This window comes from Lissotriton helveticus, chromosome 7, assembly GCF_964261635.1.
Source record: "Lissotriton helveticus chromosome 7, aLisHel1.1, whole genome shotgun sequence".
NCBI lineage: Eukaryota > Metazoa > Chordata > Amphibia > Caudata > Salamandridae > Lissotriton > Lissotriton helveticus.
In genome coordinates this window covers 1,946,068,153-1,946,087,637 of record NC_136068.1, presented here as the reverse complement: position 1 = coordinate 1,946,087,637, position 19,485 = coordinate 1,946,068,153, and the positions used below count along the sequence as shown (strand labels likewise).

Sequence of the window (19,485 nt, the reverse complement as noted above, 5' to 3'; positions counted from 1 at the left end):
CCTGCTCCCCCTCCCCTGGGACATCTCCCACTCCCCCTCCCTCAGGGACATCTCCCACTCCCCCTCCCTCAGGGACATCTCCCACTCCCCCTCCCTCAGGGACATCTCCCACTCCCCCTCCCTCAGGGACATCTCCCACTCCCCCTCCCTCTGGGACATCTCCCACTCCCCCTCCCTCACGGACATCTCCCACTCCCCCTCCCCTGGGACATCTCCCACTCCCCCTCCCTCTGGGACATCCCCCACCCCCCTACCTGTGGGCATCTCCCACTCCCCCTCCCTCTGGGACATCTCCTGCTCCCCCTTTATTGGGAACATCTCCGGCTCCTGCGTGGGCATCTCCCTCCTCGCCTCCCTTGGGGACATCGCCTGCACCCCTTCCTCGGAGACATCTCTCGCTCCCCCTCCCTCATGTACTTCGCCCACTTACCCTGCCCCAGATATATCTCCTGCCCCCCCACCCCCCTTGGGACTTCTCCCGCTCCCTACTCCCTCTGGGACACCTCCTGTCCAGCTCCACCAGGGACATCTCTTGTGACCCCCTCCTTCGGGATGTCTCCCGCTCCCCCTTCACTCGGGGACATCTCATTCTCCCCCCTCACTCAGGACATCACTCACTCCCCATTACCATGTGGACATCTCCCCCCCCTCCTTCCTCAGGAACATCTCCTGCTCTCCTCTCTCTTGAGGAGATCTCCCGCACCCCCTCCTAATTGGCATCTCTCGACCCCTCCCTCTTTGTGCATATCCCACTCCCCATTCCTTCAGAGACATCTCTAGCTCCCCTGGGGTGACAAATCTCCCACCCCTCCCTCCCCCAGGGGACATCTCCCACTTCCCCCTCCCTTGGGGACATCACCGCTCCCCCCTGCCTGGGGGACATTTCCCGCTCCACTAGGGACATCTCCCACCCCCTCCCTCCTCAGGGACATCTCCTGCTCCCCCCTCCTTGGGGGGACATTCCCCGCTCCCCCTCGCACGGACGTCCACCAAGGTATTGTCAAAACAGGGCAACACTGCACCCCCAAAGGTGGAGGTCTTTCAGGAGATGAAAGTAGGTGTAGAAAGGGGGCGATGAACAGGTCTGCCCCAGGGCAGTTGAAGAAATGGGGTGCAGCTCCAAGTTAAGGGAGTGTTAATACCAGGAGATGCAGGAAATCAAAGAGTGAGGGTAAGAAAGGGGGTGGGGGGGGTTGCCTCTCTATGCCCTGTTATTGCCCTGGTGGGGGGAGTGGGAGCTCTATTATTACACCAGGCGCATGTCTGACCCCTTAATGACCAAGAAGTAGGGGTGCACACCCCCAGTGAATGTGCCATTGGTGGTGCAGAGATGCTCCAAAGTGTCTGCGTTGTACAAGGACAGCTGCCCCCCATCACAGTCCAGGTACACCCCGAGCTTCAGGGGGGGCGAACGGAGGTCAGGAAAGAAGGCGAGAGCCCAGTACCGACCACCATGCAACCACTCCACATCCCAGGTCCTGCACTCAGGGGTCCCTCCGGTAAACGCCACCCCTTCCAGCAGAGTCTCTCCTGCGACCCCCACTTGCCCAACCCACCCTTCCTGCATCACCTGCACCTCCCAGTAATGCCTCCCCGAGGTGAAGCCCTCCCGCCCCAGCACACAGGGACAGTAAGTGATTCTCTTCGGATTGTCCATCCAGGGCTGGCGTCTGTCTGTCCCTATCATGCGTCTCCCGTCCTCAGTCAGGATCACAGCTTCATTAGCCGTATCTGGATCCAGAGTCACCAGCTCTGCAGAGAGAGAGAGTTAATGACACACTGTGTGACCTCAGACATGTCACCGTCCCACCCAGAGACCCCAGCACTGCAGAGAGAGGAGAGAGAGTTAATGACACACTGTGTGACCTCAGACATGTCACCGTCCCACCCAGAGACCCCAGCGCTGCAGAGAGAGAGAGAGTTAATGACACACTGTGTGACCTCAGACATGTCACCGTCCCACCCAGAGACCCCAGCGCTGCAGAGAGAGAGAGAGTTAATGACACACTGTGTGACCTCAGACATGTCACCGTCCCACCCAGAGACCCCAGCACTGCAGAGAGGAGAGAGAGAGAGTTAATGACACACTGTGTGACCTCAGACAAGTCACTGTCCCACCCAGAGACCCGAGCGCTGCAGAGAGAGGAGAGAGAGTTAATGACACACTGTGTGACCTCAGACAAGTCACTGTCCCACCAGAGACCCCAGCACTGCAGAGAGAGGAGAGAGTTAATGACTCACTGTGTGACCTCAGACAAGTCACTGTCCCACCCAGAGACCCCAGCACTGCAGAGAGAGGAGAGAGTTAATGACACACTGTGTGACCTCAGACATGTCACCGTCCCACCCAGAGACCCCAGCGCTGCAGAGAGAGAGAGTTAATGACACACTGTGTGACATCAGACATGTCACCGTCCCACCCAGAGACCCCAGCACTGCAGAGAGGAGAGAGAGAGAGTTAATGACACACTGTGTGACCTCAGACAAGTCACTGTCCCACCTTGAGACCCCAGCACTGCAGAGAGAGGAGAGAGTTAATGACTCACTGTGTGACCTCAGACAAGTCACTGTCCCACCCAGAGACCCCAGCATTGCAGAGAGAGGAGAGAGAGTTAATGACACACTGTGTGATCATAGACAAGTCACTGTCCCACCCAGAGACCCCAGCACTGCAGAGAGGAGAGAGGGTTAATGACACACTGTGTGACCACAGACAAGTCACTGTCCCACCCAGAGACCCCAGCACTGCAGAGAGGAGAGAGAGAGTTAATGACACACTGTGTGACCTCAGACAAGTCACTGTCCCACCCAGAGACCCGAGCGCTGCAGAGAGAGAGAGAGTTAATGACACACTGTGTGACCTCAGACAAGTCACTGTCCCACCCAGAGACCCCAGCACTGCAGAGAGGAGAGAGTTAATGACACACTGTGTGACCTCCGACAAGTCACTGTCCCACCCAGAGACCCCAGCACTGCAGAGAGGAGAGAGTTAATGACACACTGTGTGATCTCAGACAAGTCACTGTCCCACCCAGAGACCCCAGCACTACAGAGAGAGGAGAGTTAATGACACACTGTGTGACCTCAGACAAGTCACTGTCCAGCCCTCTGACCCCAGCACTGCAGAGAGAGGAGAGAGAGTTAATGACACACTGTGTGACCTCCGACAAGTCACTGTCCCACCTTGAGACCCCAGCACTGCAGAGAGAAGAGAGAGTTAATGACACACTGTGTGACCTCAGACAAGTCACTGTCCCACCCAGAGACCCCAGCATTGCAGAGAGAGGAGAGAGAGTTAATGACACACTGTGTGATCATAGACAAGTCACTGTCCCACCCAGAGACCCCAGCACTGCAGAGAGGAAAGAGGGTTAATGACACACTGTGTGACCACAGACAAGTCACTGTCCCACCCAGAGACCCCAGCACTGCAGAGAGGAGAGAGAGAGTTAATGACACACTGTGTGACCTCAGACAAGTCACTGTCCCACCCAGAGACCCGAGCACTGCAGAGAGAAAGGAGAGAGTTAATGACACACTGTGTGACCTCAGACAAGTCACTGTCCAGCCCTCTGACCCCAGCACTGCAGAGAGAGGAGAGAGAGTTAATGACACACTGTGTGACCTCCGACAAGTCACTGTCCCACCCAGAGACCCCAGCACTGCAGAGAAGAGAGAGTTAATGACACACTGTGTGACCTCCGACAAGTCACTGTCCCACCCAGAGACCCCAGCACTGCAGAGAGAGGATAGAGAGTTAATGACACACTGTGTGACCTCAGACAAGTTACTGTCGCGCTCAGAGACCCCAGCACTGCAGAGAGAGGAGAGAGTTAATGACATACTGTGTGACCTCAGACAAATCACTGTCCCACCCAGAGACCCCAGCACTGCAGAGAAGAGAGAGTTAATGACACACTGTGTGACCTCTCTCGGACAAGTCACTGTCCCACCCAGAGACCCCCGCACTGCAGAGAGAGGAGAGAGTTAATGACACATTGTGTGACCTCAGACAAGTCACTGTCCCACCCAAAGACCCCAGCACTGCAGGGGAGAGAGTTAATGACACACTGTGTGACCTCAGACAAGTCACTGTCCCACCCAGAGACCCCAGCACTGCAGAGAGAGAGAGGAGAGAGAGTTAATGGCACACTGTGTGACCTCAGACAAGTCACTGTCCCACCCAGAGACCCCAGCACTGCAGGGAGAGAGTTAATGACACACTGTGTGACCTCAGACAAGTCACTGTCCCACCCAGAGACCCCAGCACTGCAGAGATAGAGTTAATGACACACTGTGTGACCTCAGACAAGTCACTGTCCCACCCAGAGACCCGAGCACTGCAGGGGGAAAAAGAGAGTGAATGACACACTGTGTGACCTCAGACAAGTCACTGTCCAGCCCTCTGACCCCAGCACTGCAGAGAGAGGAGAGAGAGTTAATGACACACTGTGTGACCTCCGACAAGTCACTGTCCCACCCAGAGACCCCAGCACTGCAGAGAAGAGAGAGTTAATGACACACTGTGTGACCTCCGACAAGTCACTGTCCCACCCAGAGACCCCAGCACTGCAGAGAGAGGATAGAGAGTTAATGACACACTGTGTGACCTCAGACAAGTTACTGTCGCGCTCAGAGACCCCAGCACTGCAGAGAGAGGAGAGAGTTAATGACATACTGTGTGACCTCAGACAAATCACTGTCCCACCCAGAGACCCCAGCACTGCAGAGAAGAGAGAGTTAATGACACACTGTGTGACCTCTCTCGGACAAGTCACTGTCCCACCCAGAGACCCCCGCACTGCAGAGAGAGGAGAGAGTTAATGACACATTGTGTGACCTCAGACAAGTCACTGTCCCACCCAAAGACCCCAGCACTGCAGGGGAGAGAGTTAATGACACACTGTGTGACCTCAGACAAGTCACTGTCCCACCCAGAGACCCCAGCACTGCAGAGAGAGAGAGGAGAGAGAGTTAATGGCACACTGTGTGACCTCAGACAAGTCACTGTCCCACCCAGAGACCCCAGCACTGCAGGGAGAGAGTTAATGACACACTGTGTGACCTCAGACAAGTCACTGTCCCACCCAGAGACCCCAGCACAGCAGAGATAGAGTTAATGACACACTGTGTGACCTCAGACAAGTCACTGTCCCACCCAAAGACCCCAGCACTGCAGGGGAGAGAGTTAATGACACACTGTGTGACCTCAGACAAGTCACTGTCCCACCCAGCGACCCCAGCACTGCAGAGAGAGAGTTAATGACACACTGTGTGACCTCAGACAAGTCACTGTCCCACCCAGAGACCCCAGCACTGCAGAGAGAGAGTTAATGACACACTGTGTGACCTCAGACAAGTCACTGTCCCACCCAAAGACCCCAGCACTGCAGGGGAGAGAGTTAATGACACACTGTGTGACCTCAGACAAGTCACTGTCCCACCCAGAGACCCCAGCACTGCAGAGAGAGAGAGGAGAGAGAGTTAATGACACACTGTGTGACCTCAGACAAGTCACTGTCCCACCCAGAGACCCCAGCACTGCAGGGGAGAAAGTTAATGACACACTGTGTGACCCTAGACAAGTCACTGTCCCACCCAGAGACCCCAGCACTGAGGAGAGAGGAGAGAGTTAATGACACACTGTGTGATCTCAGACAAGTCACAGTCCCACCCAGAGACCCCAGCACTGCAGAGAGAGGAGAAAGAGTTCATGACACACTGTGTGACCTCAGACAAGTTACAGTCCCACCCAGAGACCCCAGCACTGCAGAGAGAGGAGAGAGAGTTCATGACACACTGTGTGACCTCAGACACATTGCTGTCCCACCCAGAGACCCCAGCACTGCAGAGAAAGGAGAGAATCAATAATACACTGCGTGATCTCAGACAAGTCACTGTCTTGCTCAGAGACCACAGCGCTGCAAAGAGAGAAGGAGAGAGTAAATGACACACTGTGTGACCTCAGACAAGTCACTGTCCCACCCAGAGACCCCAGCACTGCAGAGATAGAGTTAATGACACACTGTGTGACCTCAGACAAGTCACTGTCCCACCCAAAGACCCCAGCACTGCAGGGGAGAGAGTTAATGACACACTGTGTGACCTCAGACAAGTCACTGTCCCACCCAGCGACCCCAGCACTGCAGAGAGAGAGTTAATGACACACTGTGTGACCTCAGACAAGTCACTGTCCCACCCAGAGACCCCAGCACTGCAGAGAGAGAGTTAATGACACACTGTGTGACCTCAGACAAGTCACTGTCCCACCCAAAGACCCCAGCACTGCAGGGGAGAGAGTTAATGACACACTGTGTGACCTCAGACAAGTCACTGTCCCACCCAGAGACCCCAGCACTGCAGAGAGAGAGAGGAGAGAGAGTTAATGACACACTGTGTGACCTCAGACAAGTCACTGTCCCACCCAGAGACCCCAGCACTGCAGGGGAGAAAGTTAATGACACACTGTGTGACCCTAGACAAGTCACTGTCCCACCCAGAGACCCCAGCACTGAGGAGAGAGGAGAGAGTTAATGACACACTGTGTGATCTCAGACAAGTCACAGTCCCACCCAGAGACCCCAGCACTGCAGAGAGAGGAGAAAGAGTTCATGACACACTGTGTGACCTCAGACAAGTTACAGTCCCACCCAGAGACCCCAGCACTGCAGAGAGAGGAGAGAGAGTTCATGACACACTGTGTGACCTCAGACACATTGCTGTCCCACCCAGAGACCCCAGCACTGCAGAGAAAGGAGAGAATCAATAATACACTGCGTGATCTCAGACAAGTCACTGTCTTGCTCAGAGACCACAGCGCTGCAAAGAGAGAAGGAGAGAGTAAATGACACACTGTGTGACCTCAGACAAGTCACTCTCTCGCCCAGAGATCCCAGCGCTGTAGAGAAAGGAGAGAGTTAATGATACATTGTGTGACCTCAGACAAGTCACTGTCTCGCCCAGAGACCCCAGCACTGCAGAGAGAGGAGAGAGAGTTAATGATACACTGTGTGACCTCAGACAAGTCACTGTTCCACCCAGAGATCCCAGCACTGCAGAGAGAGAGGAGAGAGTTAATGACACACTGTGCGACCTCAGACAAGTCACTGTTGTGAGAAATTAGCCTGGCATAGGATGTCCACTAGTTCTAGTGGGCACCTTGCACCAGTCTAATCGACCCTTATTGGTGATGGTTGTAAAGTCAACCTTATAGAAAACTATCCTACTGGTTGCATGAACCAACAGTCTTCAGGCTAAGACTTCAGTAGGCAAATTAAGCAAGTTGTTTTACCATATATAATCCGATGAATACCAAATGAAAGGACATCACACAAGGTATATATCAAATATTCATGTATTTAATCTAAATATAACCCCTCTGCACTCTTTATGAGGTCAGAGGTAAAAATACAATACAAGTCACACAGTTAATACACAATAAGTTGCACAGTATACGTTATGCCCTAGGGCCTCACAAACCATATACTAAGAAAGTGGTATAAGTACCACGTGAGAGTCAGAAATCAGGCCAAGGGCCTGTAGAGTTGCTGGGGCTACACTAAATGACCTGTGGTTAGGAAGTAGGAGACTCACGGGAGCCGCGTGCAGTGTCTAAACACAGGCACGGGTTCCCATTGACTTGCTATGGTGTTCGTGAAAGTTACAAAGTTAAAGATAAAGGACACTTCCGGATGGATTTAGATGGAACCCTTTTAAACTAGGACACTTGAAGAGTCAATACCCACAGGAGTACTCGAGTTACCTCACCCAGGGAAGCCGGGTGCATAGGTCTTTTCGTGTCGGGTTTCGTCGTCGTTTTCTATGGAGAGCTGCAAAGAAGTGCTGCAGACCACCAGAGGAAAAGTGTCCAGATGGATCCAAGGGTGGATCGGAGATGTTACGAACCTGAAAGCAGAGGGGACAGAGTCTGGTCCACTAGCCAGTGACCAGGAAGGAACCAGGAAGGAACCAGGAAGGAACCAGGCGATGTTGGGTGCTTTGCAGGTAAAGTTGGTGAGCTTGTCTCTTCAGCCACGAGGTCCAGGAGGCATCGATGATGACCAGGAGCTGGATTCGTGCTGTCCTGCGATGGATCTAGATGACTGCGGTGTTGGTATCCGGATTGGACCCAACAAGTCTTGGTAACCGCAACCCATGCAGGATGTCGAGATTGGCTCTGTTGCAGACCAGCAAGTTTTGTGGTGCTTCTCCTTTTGGGGGAATTTGGAGCAAGCCTGGAGAAACCAGGAAATCAAAGTAGTTTCAAAATGGCATCTTTGGGGATCTCACTAGCCAACGGGCAATCTGCCGGGAAGACGCATTGAGCACAAATGTGAAGGTGGGGCCCACGGGACACTCACGGAGTGTGGGGGCCTGGGCTTCAGTGCAAATGATGCTCGGGGCTGGGGCTTCTCGTACCCCAATGCACAACTTACTGAGGCTTCAGGAAAGGAGTGCAATTAGCAAAATGCAGAATGTCCAAGATGTCCGGTCCCACGTCTCTCGTGTCCACCTTGGGTCTCAGCTTTGCTGTGGATGTGGGTCTGGGTTAGAGAAGTTTGGAAGTCCAGTTCTTGAGTTGCAAAGTCTTCGGTTTCCAGCGGGAGCCTTGAAACTTCAGACCGGCAAAGTTGCTGATGGTGCCTGTTTGAACAAGGGTGGTCACTCCACAAGGGAGATGTCTTCCGTCTTCCGTCTTCTAATCAGAATAGAATGTCGAAGGTCCAAGACTTCTGTATCAAAGTTTCTTTCCAGGATAATCTGAAGTCCTGGGGACACAGATCCTATACTTATACTAAGGATGGGGGCTGGATTACCTAATTAGGTCCCTCCTATGGGTGGACCTGAGAAGGGGGTGGTTACACCCCTTTCCCTTTGTCCAGTTTCACGCCAGAGCTGGGGCTGGAGTGCCCCAGCAACTGGTTTGAACCGGGCTATGCATGGAGCACCTTGTGTGCCCCAGGCAGTGTCTAGATGCATTCACTGAATGCAGCCCTCCCTGCCCCAATACACTAAACCTGGTCTGGTGAGGTGCTAGCACCTCCTTGGGCAGGAAATCTATTGTCCAGGGCTTCCCTGCCAGAGTTTCGTCCAGCAGCAGGAGGGCAGACTCGTGTCTGTGGCAGCAACAGCCATTTTGTGATGCTGAGGCTCTGTTTAACTTTAGCTGGGTAAAACAGTAACATACATGTCTTTTCCCTCCAGAAGGGTGGAATGCTACCCCCGCCACCAGAATTGGCGGGGAGTAGTATTCCAAAGTGTTTGACACATTACACTGTTGTAAATGAATCTAGGACCCTAGTGTAATTTTTCCCGATTCATGCCCTTATATAGGTATAGATTATCCGATCCTTATATAGGCATAGAAATCATTACCATATTTAGACTGAGCCTATGCAGCCCAAATACGGCATGGCTACTTCCACTAAGTTCCAAGATTTAACAACGATTTCTTAGAGAAACCCGCCTTCAGCAGCTAGGGACTTCCCCTTGCCTGAATACTAATTTATCTAGGAAATCATGGAGTTTTCGAAGAACTGAATCTTCTGATGACGTTATTAAGTCCAATCACACATCAAACTCGACACCTTCAAAGTATAAATATGCCTAGATTTGCCCTGACAAACACACAGTGGTTTGGAGCAGATTGACTAACTACTTGCCCGATGCCCTGCAGCAGCAAGTGCCGAAGGAAGCCGACCCTCCAGCTGACGCACTGAGAGACGCTGTCTTTTCTGCTGCCGAAAAAACCAGCTCCAGTGTTCCCAGGTTGCCCTTGCGGGTTGCTGGGAAATCAAGTCCTGAGAGAGAGATACAAGACCTCCTTGATTCTAAACCAAGGTACAGAGCTGATTAGACCCTTAGAGAATTCTTGAACAGATTCTTGGCAGAGAAATGCTAAACTTAAGCTACTCCTCACTTACTCTTTACCTTGTACTAGACTTAGGTTAGGTACACTGGGGTAGGCGTATTTTAGAAGCACAAGTTGAGTACTTTTAGTCATTATTTTATCACTGTATGTATTTTATACGTTTTAGGCAAACTTATGGCTTAGAAACCATATCATGCTTTTACAGTACTACTTTATAATACTCTTCGTATTATATGCCCTGTATTTTAAAACCAGTTCTAGCAGCCCGTCCCGAAGTTGTCCGGGAGCAATTAGGCTTCAGGGCCCCTGCCCGCCCCGACATTGTCCGTGGGTCCCCCGGAGCCTTCCTCCATATATTGCAGTATTATACCTCTATGTTTACTTTGTACGCTTTTGTAACCTGCACGCGTAACTTTTTCCTCCTGTAATGCACCGTTTGGCTCACTTTTTTAATGCTCCGTTTGCTTCCTTTTGCTACCTGCACACGTCACTTTTTCCTCCCATACCTCTATGTTTACTTTCTACGCTTTTGTAACCTGCACACGTAACTTTTTCCTCCTGTAATGCACCGTTTGGCTCACTTTTTTAATACTCTGTTTGCTTCCTCTTGCTCACGATTTTCATTTTTGCTTCATTTTTCCGCCGCTCACCGCTCCTAAATAAACAAATAAATAACCTACCTCATCCGCCGCTCACTGCTCCTCCCCGCCTGTCCACCGCTCCTCACCACCTGTCCACCGCTCCTCACCACCTGTCCACCGCTCCTCACCACCTGTCCGCCGCTCCTCACCGCCTGTCCGCCGCTCCTCACCGCTCCTCCCCGCGCCATGTCCGCCGGTCCTCCTTGTGATCCTGGACGCCGCTCCTCCCCGCGCTCCTCATGCCGGGCACGCACGTCGCGGCCGGCGCTTCTTCCAAGGGACTACTATTTTCTTTTCTGTAAATTTTTTAAATAACGTATATTTATTACGTTTATATAGCCTATGTCCATCTGCACACCCTGACGATTACAATGAATTATCGGGTGTGTGGATTGGCGTTGTGGTTCCCGAGTTTACCCGCCTCAAAGGTTCAAAGTTCTTCCTTTATAATAGTAGTATAGATTACGATTGTAGCAGAACATTTCTTATGCTTGAGAAAGAAGACTGTTCAATAAATACTTTTTATTGAAAACGCCCGTCTCTCTATTTTCTCAGCACTTCTGGTGAAACGAAGCATGCACGATTGACTGAGTAAAATAGCTATCTATTGTTTCCGCGACTCTAGAGATTGATTTCTTATTCTTGAGAAACAAAGTTGTCATGTTTATGGGGTTGTCAGAAACAAATCCCTTCTTGTGAATTCGAGAAAGTTTCCAGTGACCTCTGAGCTAGCTGGCACTCACATTTAAGTCTAATAGATTCGGTAGAGACCTAGTCGACCTCAGTCCTACGTCTAAACTACAGGATTTATTATTCCAATTCGCAGAGCCTATTGGGAATATAGGAACTACACTACATGGAGCCCAACGTTTTGTAAGGTTATAATTTAACGCTAGATACTAGTGTAACTCAGATGTGCTTTTCACATAGACCCAGACCCCTTTTTGCCGTAAATACTCCAATAGACGTCTGGAGTGGGTTAAAGGATAATATCCGCTAAAACTAAGTAGGAGAATCCTATGTATTAGTTTTTAGTTTATTCAACGTTGAAGGATACAGTGTTCCAAAATATTGTGCACCTAATCTTTGTTTCCTTGAAACTTGTTCTGCAAACTCTTCAGTCAGTAAAATAATGATTACTGACGAAGAAATAGCTACTGCTGCAGCTCAGGCAATTTTAGATGCCAGAGATCTCCTACAGAATGACCCGGTGTTATAATCATCCCGGTGAATGTAAGGAAAACTATAACTTACAAACTCATAAATAATGGAGTACCATCGAGAGGTGGTAGAGTAATATTTGTTATAGAGGCACATGAATATCGACAGACAGAGGTATTCTATTCATGGATTAATCTTCCTCCAGCAGATGGAGGAACACATGAATTCCACTACTACACAGTAGAGGAACATCCAGAGGAATATGTTCCTTACGAGGACATTGAAATTCCATTAACTTACCAAGAGCATCAGCTCTGGTTTGAAGGCGCCCTACAACATCAAAATCACATTACCAGGCTCGGTCCACTAGGTAGACCAGGAGCTACATGGCCGGTACTAGCCAGCTATACACCACATCCTGACATAGAAAATAAACAGGTCAAGAACTGTTAGCTCAGCTGAAACAGTTAATTAAAATATATAGACAATTGATTCAATATGTCATGTGAACCTTAACAATCCAACCTACTGTAAGGATTCCACAACACACCCCTCAGCAGGGGAACACAAATAAAATAACACCACAGACTATACAATCAGTCATTGGTAAATTGCCTGCTAAAAGGGAACAAATTCCGTTTTGGTTAGCACAAAAAATTACTCAAATTGAGGCAGTATTCCCTGATAGTACACCTCATGAGAAACACAGAATTCTGAAAATCTGTTTACCGATGGGGATAGCACCACATGCGGAGGACTGCGACACTTGTGGTACAGTCTTTGCTTCAATCTACACAAAAACACAAGGTGTTCCGTCTATGGCGGTAATACCAGACGTCCTATGACAGATTCAAAATGAATACGGACCAGAAGCTGCCTTAAATCTGGGTATGAAATGACTAAAAGATTTCAAACAGGTCTCTGCTATATTATTAGCCAACATTAAAGGTGAAGCAGCATCAGCGGCAATCCGTCAGAAGTTAAAAGAAACAGATATAACAGATCAGCCACATGAGCTGTCAAGAATTATTGAAAAATCATATGAAGAACTAGGTAGAGATAGTTTGGGTGGGAAACCATTAAAACCACAACTAACAGAAAATCCTGAAAAAGTTTTTATTAAAAATAGTCTCACTACTCCTAAAAAGAAGTGGCAAAGTACTAAACAGACACTTCCTAAAAAGAAGCGTTCTCAATCAAGAGTAAGATCTCCCCAACAAGGAGGTAGGTCTCCCCAACGGGAGCCCTCTGAAAAAAGGTATAACCTTAGAAATAGGGATAACTTAAGAAAACCTGATAGATATCAAGATACTGATTCACGTTCCTCTCGTACTTTTCAGACTTCCTCGCAGAAATCAGAAAAAAGAGGATGATCAGAGCAAAAAGAAGAACGCTTGAAGTCCAAAGACGAACAGCACATTCCAAAAAATAAGAAAACTCAATTCACCAAAAAGAAGGTAGCGAGTGTAAAGATCAGAGATGCCAAAGATCTTGAGGACACAACTCAAGAACGGGGAGTAGGCCCAGACAATGCTAGCCAGCAGGCACTCTTTTGGGAGAAGCTTTATAAGGGTTATGACATTCTTCTAGCTGAACAAGACTGGCCATCTGAATTTGTCAGGGTGTGCCCACATGGCGAAGAGATAATTATGCCAGCCTTCTCAAATCATAATCCTATTCATAAAAAATACACCTATGCCAGAAAATGGGCTGTGGCCCAGGCTCCAGCATTATATAAAAATCATGTGGGATGGGATGAGGACTCTCCTCACCATAAAATCCAGTTAAAAAATCAACCTACTGCACAAAGGCAGTACCCAGTTAAGCAAGAAGCCAAAAAACAAGTCAGGGAGATTTTAAATCAACTTGAATACCAAGGGGTGATTGAAACATGCACCTCGTCAATGAACAATCCTTTGTTTCCTGTCTCCAAACCAGACAATTCATATTGTCTAGTTTTGGATTACAGACATCTGAACTCCTGTTGCAAAACATTTACAGTACAAAACTCACATAGTGCAGCACTGATGAATAACATTGTGCAGAAAAAATAGAAAACAACACTAGATATTTCAAATGGGTTTGTCTGTCAAAACATTGCACCTGAAAGCAGGCACTTGACCGCTTTCTAAATAATGGGGACACAGTGACACTTCTGTTGTCTCCCCCAAGGTTTCAAGAATAGTCCATGGTTATTTTCAGCGGGAGTAACATAGCTACTACAAATGTACGATGATGAGGCATTATCTTATGTCAATGACATCTATCTTACAGACGATGATTTGGACGTGCACTTGAAAAGAGTGAACACCATAATACTTGGGTTTGCTTCTGAAGGGTACAAGTTTAATTTTAAGAAATCAAGAATTGCCCACCTCAACGTCCTATTCTTAGGATACGAGTTATCAAGTGAAGGCAAAAGCCTGGCAACAAACTTCTTAGAGAAATGAGCGCTGCTCCAAGCTCCAAAAACGCTGAAAAACTTACAGTCAATTCTAGGTTTCCTTAATTTCGGAAGAACTTACGTTCTAAATTACGCAGAAAGGGTTAAACCTCTCTACGAACTAATCAAGCCTGATTTCAAACCAACAAATTGGACTCAAAGACACACAGAAATTTTGTATTCAGTTCAAACAGACATGTTAGCAAAAACACAGTTAGAAACACGCGACAATACGCGCAATCTTGTGATCCGAATCATCCCAGGGAGACGGGGGATACACGTACCTAACCTTTAATGAAGGTGAAAAGGTACCAATAGCTTACAAATCACACTTGTACACACAAGCTGAAATAAAATTCACTTCTACAGAAAAAATTCTGACAGCGGTTCAAACTGCAGTAGCAAAAGAGAGAGCTTAATCATCGTTACACCTGTACCTGCCTTAGAGGCAGTGATGAAAGCAAGCATTCCCAATGCTAAAGCTTTACATCCGAGATGGATACAATGGGTTAATTCTCTTGCTGCAACAGACGTTGAATATGTCTTTGACCATTATTTGAAGACACAAGATTTCCTACAATACGAATACGAATGTCCTCTGCCGACCGAGATTCTACCTCTACAACATTACATATGCATAATATATACAGACGGATCACCACAACCCGCAATCGGGGTTAAGCAAGCTTACAGTGCTGCGTGCGCCATTGTTAAAGGTCACTGGCGCGAAGGTAAATTTAGACCTATGGTCACTAAAACTCAATCACTCAGAGACTGTACAGCTCAGCGAGCTGAACTGCAGCTTTTCAAGATGGCGCTTGAAAATACTGATCGCGAATTCCCCACACTAATAGTGTGCGATTCGTGTTACTGCGTCCAGTCTTACAATGAATATCTGCAAAACTGGGTTCAAAACGGTTTCAAAGACGCGAAAGGTGGCACAATTAAGCATAAAATGCTTTGGGAACATGTAGGGCCCGATGTAGGTCGGTCGGTAACGGCCGAAAATCGGTATTTTCGGCCGTTACCGACCGGTATAACAGAAATTTACCGATCGGTATTTCTACCGAATCGGTAAATTTGATATGTAGGTGGGACTCTTCTGAGTCCCACAAGCCTTACAGAATCGGTATTTTACCATCAAATTCAATTTGATGGTAAAATACCGATTCCGGTGTGCATGCACATGTGTGCATGCACACCTATGCCATATGACAGGCAGACCTGCCCTTAGGGCAGGTATGCCTGCCACATGGCACCCGAGCCTCTTTTGGGGGTGCCAGAGGGTGTCAAAGTGACAACCCTGCACCCTTATGTAATTCGGTATTTACCGATTCGGTAAATACCAAATCGGTAATGCCCATTCATTCCTATGGGCTTCAAAGCCCATAGGAATGAATGGGCATTACCGGTCGGTATTTACCGAATCAGTAAATACAGATTTTTTACAGATTCGGTAAAAGAAACATCTGGATGCTCCTACATGTCCCCCCTTCTTATTTACCGATTCTTAATTACCGAATCGGTAAAATTTGGTAATTAAGATTCGGTAAATAAGTCCTACCTACATCTGGCCCGTAGTTCTTTTGCAAAAAGAACTACAAAAGACTCACGTGATTCATACACTAAGTCATCAGCGTGATGGCATTCATGTTGCAGGGAATTCATTGGCTGATGAGGCCGCGAAGGCAGATGTGCAAACGGCTTCCATAGCTGCAATCACTCGTTCAAAAACGAAAATAGACAGCAAAATAATGCAAGCTGTCACTGCTACCATAAAAAACAGTGGTAAAACACTCCTAAAAGGCTTTCCTGTAAAGTACTCATATATAACTGATGCAAATAATGTTCCTTTTGCTCGAATCCATGGAGTAGGGGATAGGGCAATTCCAAACATGGAACATAGGTTAGGACTGATCTTAGCAGCACATTAAGGACTAGCGTCTGCTCACGTAGGATTTTCCGCCACAATATCACTATTAAAACAAAGTTATTGGTGGCCGCGCATGAGGAAACAAACTAGAAACTATGTTCTAGAATGTGAAATCTGCCAAAAAATAAAGGTTTCAACAGTGAAACGACCTGCACGGACGCCACTCCTAATTTCAGATAAACCACTAGCGTTTGTTTACCTGGACCACATGGTCGCAGTGGATTCCTGCATGAGATTCATTTGGATGTGGCCCCAGCGCTCGGCTGACGCCAGAACTGTTATAAAGGATTTGCGAGTCGTTATCGACACATACGCAATCGGCCTGCTACATTCTGACCAGGGTCCTGCATTTAGCTCTCGAGCTTACAAAGAGGCCATGGCTTGCTTGGGCGTTGCATTGTGGTATTCTAGTCCCTTCCATCCTGAGGGTAATGCGGTAGTGGAAAGAAAAAACCGTGACATAAAGCAATCCATAACACCTAAGGTATTAGGTTTGGGTGATGGTTGGGTCAAACATCTAATAAGTGTCCAACGTAGTCTTAACAATCTGCCAATAAATTTTCTAGGTGGAATCACTCCGTATGAATTAATGTTTGGTACTAGAATGATGATCGAAGACTTTGATTGTCAAACTTCAGTGGTGGAACAAAAAGTCTTTGATGTCAAATATCGTTTGGCTGTTTTACAGGACTTAAATGAAACAAGAAGAAGTCTGAGTAACACAATACAGAAGCAAACAACCACTGAAGAAAAACCACTTGTCCCAGCAAGGCCTGTCTGGATTACAAAGATTGGGGATCTAGTCAGGGAAAAGATTGCGGTAAAGAAGTAATTTGGGCCTTCTTACAGAAAAGCAGTACCGGTCTTAGCAATCCACGGAACAAGATCAGTAGTACTACTGCCCCTTGCTGCAGGGAGAACAGAGTTGTGTCCATCGACCTGATCAAACCACATCATGTGGCCGATAATAAGTAGTAGGTCGAGTGGACTCCCAAGATGTAGCAGACAATCAAATCTTGCTACAATTCAAGATGTTCAAACTGAAAGACTTATCACCTTTGATAAACCTGCAGTAAGAAAAGAAGGACTATGCAAAAAAGCCATGGAACTTGTGCCTCTGGAGACCCAAATAACAGTTCGTCAAGAAACATCTGTCTACAATGATATAGCATCTGACTATACCAACATGGCAAAAGAGGAAACAGCTCCAGCGATTTCAAGTAATCCGGATGCAATTCCAACAATTGACAGAACTGCCTCTGGCTATTTCATCAACTTTTATACCTTCTCTGAGGATCCCAGTGAACCTGAAACTACGCCAATTAATTAAACTTTCAAAGAAAAAATAACAGAACTCTTTCATCAACTTGAGAAAATATATCTGGTTTGGCCATGGGTTGAATTTTGGATTGTATTAGGTGTACTTTTCCTCCTGCCCTGGCTCATACTGGTGTTAAGTTTGGGAAGGATGATAGATGGAAATTACATTACAATGGACACAGCAAGTAAGACAATCAACTTGGTCCTGAATCCTCACACATCATCTCATCGTGAAAAAAGAGACATGTCATCAGTGAACATCACAGCCGTTCCTATACCTGGTGGTATAGCATGGGACAAAACAGATTATGACATCCATGGCCCTGTGGAGTTGTTGAAGATTCCACACCAGTTTAAGGTTTCTTTGAGTGACTTTGTTTCAACGAGCACATTTTCTGATGATTGGGACTTTGAAACTGTTAACAATATGATGACAGACTTAGAAATGTCAGCTAAATTTACAGAACATGAATACCTGGAAGGTTCATCTGATTATGAACAAATGTATTGTTTTAATCACTATGGTCACCATTATTTACATAAATCTGCAAAGCCTGGAAATGTTTTTACTTATAATAAATGGGAACATTGTCCAACGCCACCAAGGGGTAGCTCGAGAACATTTTTGAAAAATGTCGGTACTTCTCAGGGTTTAATGTTACAAATGCAGAAACGTTTTATTTTAAAAACATAAATAAGACAGGAAAGAAAACAATGTTGACTAATACTAAACAAATTTATTCTGCAAACTTTTATGCTCAGCTGTCTACATTAGGTTTTGACTTTTGGAAAGACAACATTGAGACAAAAACTGTCTGGGGCACAAAAGATTGGCAGGTGCAAGGCATAGAAGCCCTATTTAGAGCCTGCATTATACCAGAATAATTAATGTTTTTAAATGACACTGTTTAAACAAACTTCTTGTCTTGGCCTGGCTAAGATAAAAGATTTAAATAAACCGTCAATACCAAAGCCCGCAATGGACAGTAATAACACTTCGGATGAGGAGGTAGACGTAAAACAGATTTTCAACAAAACAGAACTACACCTGATTGGAAAAAATGGTTAATCTGGCCCACAGACACGAATAACTGTCAAAATAGATTCCTGAACAAAACACAAGGATTCACAGTGAATAGGCCAGATCCAAGATACTCCCAGAGACAACATCCAGGGATAGTAACTACTTACAGTTTAGGAAAGCTATGCCTTGAGTGGCTGTAGAAATCTACACTTCCAGAAATCAAACAACACTTATCTTTACTTAAAGAAGGCAATGATTTGCAAGATTTCTTAATGGGGCGTTGCAAACCACGTCAAAAACATTTCATATACGCCGGTATATACGCTGCGTACAACGAAGCTTGGAAAATAACACAAATGGAAACTGCAGAAAGAATACGAGAAATCGATTGTATTAATTTAGAGAAAACTCTCTCTGTAGTGGACAATGGGTTAACGACTGTGTCCTCCAGAATATATTCTTTGGACAGCATTGTATCATCTGCAATTGACATAATAGAGCAGGACTTGCTAATGTTTCAACATGGCCAGTCTCAATTACGTTCTATAATGCTGCTAGGCTGAATATTGCAAAATCTCTTTTTAGGCTACGTGCCATGGCGTAAAATCAACACCACGTCACTGTTTTCTGTATTTAACCTTACAGATAAACAAATCTCGGAAAAGCGTATCTAGTTAGTGTGTCATCCAAGGTCACTTGTTGTATGCAAGTATTGTATCCAAAGAGCAAGACAGACAGTGGGACGGTGTTATGGCCTTCACTGAATATCTCTTCTATACGAATTGATACTTTAAGCAGAATGAAAGCCATTCTTTTACAAAAAAATGTGCCACTGACCTCGTCTAAAGAAACGTATGACCTGCAGGTTGCAAGGACTGCTGCAGAGATACATACACTATTATCAACAAACTGCCCAGGACATTTCGCAGAAATGTTAAGTCAAATCTTAAATATGTCTGATACCAGCGGCATCGCACATATATTTAAGACGATTTTTTCAGGACTGTTAGCACCATTTGAAGCAGTCCTCGGAATTTTTCCAAATTTCGTGCACTCTGTGTTCGGCGGCCTGCCTCTCATCTTGGGACTCGT

At 47.2% G+C, this 19,485-nt stretch overlaps 1 protein-coding gene across 1 annotated transcript in view; it reads right to left on the bottom strand.

Annotated features, from left to right (window-relative positions):
• Positions 1-1,246: 1,246 nt before the first annotated feature.
• Positions 1,247-19,485, bottom strand: part of LOC144770003 (uncharacterized) — a 198,985-nt gene continuing 180,746 nt past the window's right edge. The window contains exon 5 of the mRNA XM_078654196.1: positions 1,247-1,752. Within this exon, the coding sequence (XP_078510322.1) occupies positions 1,247-1,752 (506 nt within the window). The remainder of the gene's footprint in view (positions 1,753-19,485) is intronic.